Source organism: Plectropomus leopardus, chromosome 22 (assembly GCF_026936395.1).
Source record: "Plectropomus leopardus strain MGB_pleo_1.0 chromosome 22, ASM2693639v1, whole genome shotgun sequence".
NCBI classification, from domain to species: Eukaryota; Metazoa; Chordata; class Actinopteri; order Perciformes; family Serranidae; genus Plectropomus; species Plectropomus leopardus.
Window position 1 is genome coordinate 9,067,292 of NC_142197.1, and position 9,531 is coordinate 9,076,822.

A 9,531-nucleotide genomic window follows, 5' to 3' on the forward strand; every position below is an offset into this window, starting at 1 on the left:
GAAAAGTAGAAAAAAAACCAACCTTTCACACAGATTATTGAACGGTCTGAAGCCTGAGATTTTTTTCACATCAGGATTACTTTTACATCCGTTTCCTTCGTTATTTAAAGCTTTGGCCATAATTGACACGAACATCCAATACTGCAACATTATATAGAAAAGCTTAATAGGTCCCCTTTGATTACATTTACGCTCAAAATTAATTGCAGCAGGCTTAAAAAGCGATATCATACAAATAAGTTGGAAACATTAGTTTATTCAACTGTGTTTAGTTTCCTCACAGCAAATCCAAGAGCAGTTACCGAGTCAAAGGCCACAAAAGAAATCACGATATAATAAAAAAAAATTACCTGAACAATATGTGATATTCTAATAACAAAACTTCAGTCAACATGGCACTGCTGCCACACTGACTTTGTACCGGTGAGAAGCATTCATCAAACATGGTGAACAACAACGTAACAATGAGAGCACCTTAACTGCAAAAGCTGTAGTTTATTATCAAAGAATGGTACCATTGGTTGCATGCAAGTAATGCAAATGTATACAAATCAGCAATGCGCATGACAGCTAGGAATTAGGAAAAGAAACAATTTGACTCGTGATTTCTGGAAAACATCATATCATCTCAAGGCTTAATTGAAAGTAGTTTAAAGGAGAATACCAATGTCTTTTAATCATGTATTGTTTCTGTTACTCTCTAAAAATAAGTACTGGAAAGTACTGGGAAGTTATTCTCTCAGTATTATTATTTTTCAAGTCAATCAAGGCACAATTTGGTGTTTTGTAGGCATTGGTATTTACCATAAAACCACTTTGATACTACTTTGACCAAGATGTTGAAAAATATGACTGCTATGTAACTGCTACTTTACATTTCTCACATTAGGCATTTTACACTGACATCGGACTACGCAGTCCTTATTTGCTGGTCCTTTGCACAGCAATGGATTAATTATTATACATGCTAAACATTGGGACAAACAAGACAGACAACAAAAAGACAACTGAATTGAGACATTGGAGCCGCTGTTTACTCCATTGTGTCTATAATCAATGCCATCAAATGCAAGTTTGGAATGTTTAAAGTGTGTGTTGTTAATCAAAGCATATGAATTCATTTCTATTCATATTGCTTTTGGTCCTTTTTATATATGTTTTTTTAGAGTTTCCCCCCATTTTTGCCTTCATATATATTTGAGCAATGAGAATCTTTAGAGAATCTGTTATTTCTGATTGCATGTTTGGTGAAATTGTTGTCTTGCCATCCATTTTTGTCTCAAATTTGCACAGCTCGTGATTTATTTAAGATATATCTTTAATTGATGAAGATGCCATCTCAGTACTTCAGATTTGCATACTGATTATGTGCATGGACATGTGACCGCTATGACAGGAGGGATATTTTGCCCTTTAATTCCTGAAGGCTTTGGGCTGAGCTGTGTCATGGAAGTAATGAGGGAGGTCCTTATTCAAACATGATATCTGAAGCTTGGCGCAGGCAGTTGGTGTATTCAGGGGGCATGTCGGTGTGTGTGACGTTGTTGGCGTCCAGACGCAGGTGCTTCAGGTGAGAGAAGTGGAGGACATCAACGTACTTGCAGAGGCTTTCCAGGTTGAACTCTGCGGAGAATCAAAAATGGAGACAAAGTAAGTGAAGTGTTTGACCACTGGTAGAAGGATGCATGTGATACACATTTCTGTGGTTTCACGTTATTCTATGTACAAAACTTTCTAGCAATAATGCACAAAGAAGTGTAGTACTTCAATAGACTAGACTTCAAGCTAGCAAATATGGATGGAAACAAAGCATGATTTGAAAAATTTTAAAAAGTAAGCTTTGTAAATGCTTCTAAGAGAATAAAGAGTCCTGGTGACCACTCACTGTTGATCTCGTTGGCCTGGAGGTAGAGTTGCTCCAGCTGCTGGTTGATCTCGGGGATGGACTGCAGTTTGTTGAAAGACAGGTCCAGCTCCACCAGCGATGACACGTTGAACACTCCTGCAGGGAGTCCAGAGTCCACCAGTTTGTTGTGGGAGATCCTCAGGTACTGCAGTGCAGGCACCTTATTCAGGTATCCCGCTGAGACACTGTCGATGTCGTTGTAGTCAGCATAGAGGATCTCCAGTGAACTGGGGACTCCGGCTGGCAGCTTCTTCAGCTTGTTGTGGCTGACATCCAGGGACAGCAGCTTCTTCAGCCCTTTGAATGCACCGCTGATACCGTCTGAGCTCAGCTGATTGTGCTGAAGGCTGATGGAGGTCAAGTTCTCCTTGTCGTTCAAAAGCCCAGAGGGAAACTTGGACAACTGGTTGTGCATCATCTTCAGCTCTTCGAGAGACTTTGAGGGAGGGATGACTGGCTCTGTTAGGTTGTTGTTGCTAAAGAATAGCTTCTCAAGAGCTGTGAGTTTGTCGATTGTACCCTTTGCTATCTTACCACTGGTGATCTGATTGTTGTCAAGGACCAGCCAACGAAGTCCATCGGTAACATTATCAAACACTCCGGCCTTGATCTCTTCTATCTGGTTGTTTTGGAGGTACAGGTACTTGATTCCCGTTGGGACAAAGGGAACAGACTTGAGCTTGCGGTTGTCGCAGTACATGGCGGTGGGGAACAGGACTGGGCAATCGCACTCTTGATTACAGTTTGGCCCTGAGGGTCCTAGCATGGATACGGGCTGGTAGTCGTAGTCATAATATTGGCACAGGGCCATACTGACCAATACGGCCAGCAAGGGTAGACGAAGAGGGAACATGACTTCTGGAGATCCAACAGACAAGAAAGGAGAGGAGGCAAAAAATAAGTTTAGAGGGGTCAAGAGCAACAAAAATGTAATTTATTTCTAAAATAAAGAAAACTGAAGGGAAAAATAACTATAAAACAACTTTTTTGAGCTATTATGCTCAAAAGATGTCAATCTTACTCACTATTGCCGCTCTCATACATGCACCATATCACCACACCCACTCCCCAGGGTATTATATAATCGGTCAAGAGTTCACGTCAACCGAATGGAGACCCATGAGTCCTAGATTCCTTGATTCAACTCTTGATTCTAAATCTGTGTCAAGCCACATCAATACAGCTGTTGCTTCAAACAAACTCCCACTTAATCTATCAGCTTCATTCCTACATAAACCAGCAATGGGAGCCATAATGCAACACAGATGTTCCAAGAGTACACAATAGTTTATGTATACATACCGGTACGTCAGTGTTACACCAATTTTTAACATGTGTTTGAAACCCTAAAAAAGTGTTATTTTGTCTTTTGTTAAAATGATTAAGCAAGCACATTGACCAAATAACTAAAACCAGTCAGTTTAGGATCATGACTGTACAACATCAACCCTGCAGACAATGCAAAACCACAATAATTAATTCCAGACACATGAAAAATGCAGACAGAAGCTGGATCCAAATGCAACACTATTATTTCCATAGTCCTAAATCCCCGAAATCTACGAAACAGTCTCAAAAAGGCACTGCAGATCTGCATAAACATGTAAGATTTAGGCTAATACAAGGATTTCCTTAGAACGTCAAAGTTCTATCACTATTTTTTGTTCTTTGTCCTGGTATTCTTGTCTTCTCTCTGCAGCACTAGCCACTGCCCAAAAGCCTTGCAGTGACAGCTGATAATCCCATCCGGAAAACAGAAATTAAAGAGGAATAATCAAACAGGAAATCACAAATCCATGCCTCCACATGCAAGGCTTACCTGTGGTTCTCTCTCCTCGTGTGCGTGGGGTAGAGGGCCAGTAGGTAAGAACAGTGTGGTGTTCAAAAACTGGAGGTCTCTGGAGAAAAACACAGAGGAGAAAGAAGGAGAGAGGGGGAGGAGAGAGAGAGAGAGAGAGGGGGTAGAAGGAGAGACAAAGAGGGAGGAGGGGAGGCTTCTTTAGCAAACTGGATGGAGTCAGGTCGTCATATAAATTCAAGGTGTCATTCGTTTGAATGTCTAGAGGAGCATCATCCAAAAACTGTGGTAAACTAACCAACAGCAGGTGCAAATACACCTCAAAAAAAGCTAAAAAATGTAGGATGTTTTTAATATTACCTCCACCTTTTCCAACGTTAATCAGCTTTACAGAGTTTTGGTAATTATCTTGCAAACAAAACAAAACCCAAATGTGTGCAAGCAGAAACTCAAAGTTGGGGAGTCTGTTTGTGGAAAAGAGTAGGAGACGCTATGGGTGGAAAAATGTGAAAACGATCTCTGGCAGCCATTTAACCCAGACGCCGCTTGTGAAGAGGAATAAATTCAGCCGTACCTCTCAAGCTGTGAATAAGGCTTTGGAAAATCTGACAAAAAGGTTATGAGACGGCCAGAGAGGACTTGCATAACACTTGACGCAAACATTTCTTCTCCTGCCTTTGTTTTTGACCAATGGCATGGTTCTGTAAGGGGTGAGGGTAGGTAAAGTAGGATCAAATTCATCCCATATGTCTTTGCTATAAATTATTTTCATTCCTTTAGCTCAACATTTTTCTTCTCCACCAGCCCTCCAATCTGTATTGCTATACATACGACCACAGTAGATCACCTGATAGGTGCAATTGAGGTTGGGGGGTGGAGGAGATAAATGGCCAAATGTTTCTCCCATTTGTTGGTGGACGTCCATCACAACATGCCGGGAATTGACGCCTGGATTTAATTGGTCGCAGTGCGGTCTGTTACTCTACTCACAATCCATCTTGGACGCATTGCTCGTGTGTGGAAAACTTTCATACTTCAAATTCTAGCTCAACATATCTGATTTCCCAAGATATTTCTCCCCCACCAGTAAATCAGTTTAACAAAATTTTATAAATCCTTTTGTCTTCGGTTGCATCTGGAGCCCTGTTTGACCCAATAAATCATCTTTTTTATTGACTCGTGCAGTCATAAGAAATTACACCCTCATTCTCATTGATGTTGAAAACACCATTTTGAGATGTTTATTTAGAAGAAATAAAGTTTTTGATAGTATTGGCTTTGAAAAACATGTTAGTACTACTTTTTTACTAGTACTAATACACTAATACTAGTGTATACTAGTATTAATTTACTAGTACATACTAGTTCTACAATTGGGTCTACAAGTTTGAAATCTTAGTAAAAGTGGAGCAGTGGTTCATAATCTAATACAGCACTGCAAGGAACTATGTGAGTCATCTCGTTTTCATCGCCTCCCACACTTACTTTAACTTGAATACGCAGATAAAGTTCAGCAAAAGGAAAGAAGAATGAGGCATGAAGGGAAGGGTTAGGCTTGTGTTGGTTGGCCCAATGGATGCTTTTGCAGACTGTTCATGCATCAATGAGTAACGTTGCACAAACTGTGAGGTTGAGAAAGAATGCAAAGTTACTTTAAGTAGACGCCGTGCTTTTCAAACATGGGAAAAGTGAATGGAAACTGTATGAAGACCAAAACAAACAGTTTGTCATTTAAGTACACAAAGCATTTCAAAACTTGCACAATGAGAAAGCAAGAAGTAATTTGCAACAGTTAGTCATCTAAGCAAACTTAATGCATCTCAGATTTTTGCTGTTTGGTGAAAAATGACCTATAAGCATTTCCTCTCTCTGTAGCCAATTTTGACCCATTCAGCGAACGTTACATTTCAGTTTTTTCTTTCTTTTAATCTATGTGAATTTCTCCTCATCTGACTCATTTGCCTCTTTGTTTCTGAAGAAAAAATCCCTCTTTTTATTCTTTCTTGTGTGTCTCCATTGACATTTAGTGATAGATGACTTTAGAGTCACAGTAAATGCCTCAAACGCCATGTGAGCAAGTCATTAGTGTTGTTGGGTCAACAGTTCAAACCCCCTTAAGGGCAATTAACACATGTATGCACAATCAGCTGCGAACCAGTGAGTGTGTTGTATTATCATATTCTTGAATTGTTTTCTGGTTTCATTTGAACAAATTAAACCAAACCTAACAACAAACCTACACGCAGCCAGAGTCCTTAAAGTCTCTTAAGGTATAGTTTGGATTTTTTGAAGTGGGGTTGTATGAAGTGTTCATCCACAGTCAGTGTATTACATACTACTTTTTACAACTTTAGCATTTTCTGATTTAAACAAGGGATATGTTGATATTATTTGGGTTTTAACAGCAATACTTGGGCAAATATACAGTGCATTTGGAATATACATCTCAATTAGGGTTTTTACTGCAGTGTGTGGTACAAGGCCTCTGCTTCTTTATGGCCAGCTCTGTCTATTTTACGCAAACCAACTTGCCAACAGTGTGCAAGGCTGTGGGGTAGAATGCATGCACAAAATAAAAGCCATTTTGAAAGCTAAGGAAAGAAGCAAAAGGACTCCAGTCATTCCATTTTTCTGATTTTTACATGATAAATGGCAAGTTAGGATATGTTAATCAAAGTATGCACACCTGCATGTAAATGGGAGTATGAGTGGAATGTCCTTTTTCATTAGCCATGTAAACAGCTTAGTGGGATAATTTTCTTTTTTGGAATAAGGGCAAAAAGTGGACTGTTTTGTCTACTTTTACGACTACTTTGTAAATGCATTCAGTGAGCCAGCATGCAGAATACAAAGATCCTGAAATCAAAGAAGCTAAGTGGATTTTCAGCATTAATATGATTAATTACACCAAAAGTGACATGTAAAAATGTCTCCTGTAAAAAAAAGGCCGATAAAACCATAAGCTGGAAACTGGAAGTTAGGCTTTCCTGTAGTTCTGGACCCAAAACCAATGCTGTGTTTGTATGTCAAGAACAAATAATGGATTACTAAGTTTTAAGCAAATATTTGGGTCATTTGCTCTTGAGTTGCTCCCTGACTTCTTCCCAAGCTCTTAAAAGAAATCAAACAGGTTTGCGTAGGTTTCAAGGAGTTTAAACAACCAATGGGCGCGCAGTGAACTGTGGGATGCAGAGGGCTGCAAAGGATGCATTGTTGTTTAATTTATTTCCTCCAAATTCAGGAAAAATAAGGCTGCTCTTTCAAAGATTCAACTCCTGACACACACCTACAACGTGCTGCCTACCCAGTGCAGAACAGAAGGCCAAGTGTGCTGGTCTTTTACATTGTGGGTAACGAGCTGCACCTGGTGTCACAGGCCCACAAAACCCAGGTGCATCTTTAACGTTCCTAATGATTCTCTCTCTCTTTTCTCCCCATGCACTACAACATGTTTAGCCCATTTCACACTATAAGCATCACCTTTTACATTAAATATTTATTTCCACAAAACCATTGATTTGAGCCAGAAATCAGTACAGAAGTACAGAAATCACTACTTCATGTGCACACATGATCAAAAACTAACCCTTGATACTTGGTACAGCAAAGAATAGACAAACCCCCTCTCACTGAATAAAGACACAGAAGACACAGTTCGTATTTGTGCCCTTCATCGGGAAATTGCTCAAAATATTTATTTCTTTGAGGCTGGTGTTACTGGCAGTGTTTTTGTGTGAGCCCAGACTTAAGTTGTTCCAGACTGTTCGCAGAGTGGAAGCTGGAAAACAGACATTTTGTCATTTTGCTTAGTCACTGTGCTTCTTCTCCTCCACTGTATTGATGTCTGCTTTATGCTCTCATATCCTTTCCATTAGGCCAGATGGCAGACATTGGCTTCCAGTGCTGTTTTCCTAATACTTTTGTATGTACTCAACTGTAACTTGTTTAATTTCCCTGCAGTAATGCCAAGTAATGAATTGTGTTAGAACATAAATTCATGCAACAACATAACATTGATACAACTGCCACCCATGAAAAATTTGAGAGGCTGAACCAGATTTTTGTTTAAAAATAATTTGTATTTTGTCTTTTAAAAGTCAAAGAAGTAAAGTAATATTCACTAAAATCAGTTAATCATCATTGCCTCATTTGCACTTTCTTTAAACTTTAACATGTTTATTGTTAAGTTGCAATTGTAAGTAAAATAAAGGCCTTGCTATGTTACTGACATCATTTTAAGATACGTTAAATAATATTTTCCATATAGAATTAATTTACTTCCAGTAACAGCAAAAAGAGACTGAGAATCCACATCTCAATCTGCAGCATTGTGCAGCTTTTGACTGCTTTCAGTCATAATTTTCTGGTCTAAAATTATAAAAAAAAAAACATTTTTTCCATGTATTGTCTTGTTTTTGTAAATGCTTATCTGTAGAGTTGTTTCTGTAGTTCTTTTAAAAAAAAGGTAAACTGTAGCAAAACCCTCAGATAACAAAGAAAAGAGAGTTCTTTCCACTCATGTACACACAGTCCACATTGTGCCCTTCATCTGTAACTTGCCCAGAGTGTTTGTTTCTCTGAGGGTTGGTGGCCTTTAACTGTGTTCCTGGCAGTGTTTTTGTGAACCAGAGTGAAGCTGTTCCAAACTGATCTTATTGGAAGCTGGAAAACACACTCTGACATCTCGCTTAGTCATCCCGCTTTCCCCTCAAAAGTGTTCTGAGTTTTTCTCACTGTTTTTCGCAAAATTTATTCATCCCGTTATAGTAATTTTGAAGAGTTCCTTGTAATAACGCCAAGTATGGATGACACCCTTGAACAAAAACATAAGAGGCTTGAAACATGAGTGGGTCTAAAACTTCACAAACCCCAAACCTCTGATTATTGCTCTCCTTTCTGCACAAATATTGAGTTGTGTGAACAGTAATACAGTTTTGTTAGTCTCCAATAAATATTTGCAAACCTATCATCTTATCTGATCAATCTTAAGTCATAAGGAATACAGCTCTATGTCAGCATGCACCTTCATCTTTTCTGTTAGGAGGGATTCTTTAACACTTTGAAAACAGAGCTAATTGGCTTGATGTCTTTCAAAATCATGTGCAGAAGGCAAGCAGCAACGAGAGATGAAAAAAGCTAAAAATTAGTAAGAAATTAATAAAAAGTTTTAAAAAATCTTAAAATAAAACAAAAATAAAAGAAGGAATAGAGCTTAACAAAAGAGCAGAAAAAATGCTTGAAAAATTAATATTTGAAAACGTTATTTTAATTTTGTAATTATGACAATTATAAATATAGTTTTTTCTCCAGGTTTTCTTTTAACTTGACATTTTCCCCTAACCTTTTAAGAATAATTTTATACATCTACTAATTTCTTACAATTTATGGAGCATTTCTTACCAAGTTGCTCATTGCCATTGCCTCCATGTTTGTCGTAAAAAACTGCACCAATTTGTTCAGGGTTCAAAGGTTTAAATACTTGTGAAAGACATCTGAAAGCAGCACAAGAAAAACAATGTTGCTCCAGGTTTCAAAGGGTTAAATAATGTTACTCTACAATTTTAACTTGGCCTGATCTTTTTGTGTAAAAAAACATCCGCCTCTTTGCATGATTGATTTGCAGATCTCACAAATCAGCACTGGATTTATATATAGATAAAACATAACAGATAAAAACTGAGATGTTAATTAAAAAAATCTGGCACGTGTTAAAGTGCACTGCAAAATACCTTCTCTGAATTTGTCTTCCTTGTCAACACCTCACACAGACACATTCACAGATTCATGCACACAAGCACATGAGTAAAGAAAAAACTTTACAACTAAG

General features: G+C 38.3%; 1 protein-coding gene across 1 annotated transcript; it reads right to left on the minus strand.

Moving 5' to 3' along the window:
• Nucleotides 1-236: 236 nt before the first annotated feature.
• On the minus strand, nucleotides 237-3,804 carry lum (lumican). The gene is made up of 3 exons (XM_042511309.1): nucleotides 3,726-3,804; nucleotides 1,886-2,764; nucleotides 237-1,623 (listed from the first exon to the last, which is right to left on the minus strand). The coding sequence occupies exons 2-3, from the start codon at nucleotides 2,757-2,759 to the stop codon at nucleotides 1,469-1,471; spliced, it is 1,029 nt and encodes a 342-aa protein (XP_042367243.1). The 5' UTR covers nucleotides 2,760-2,764; nucleotides 3,726-3,804; the 3' UTR covers nucleotides 237-1,468.
• Nucleotides 3,805-9,531: the final 5,727 nt, after the last annotated feature.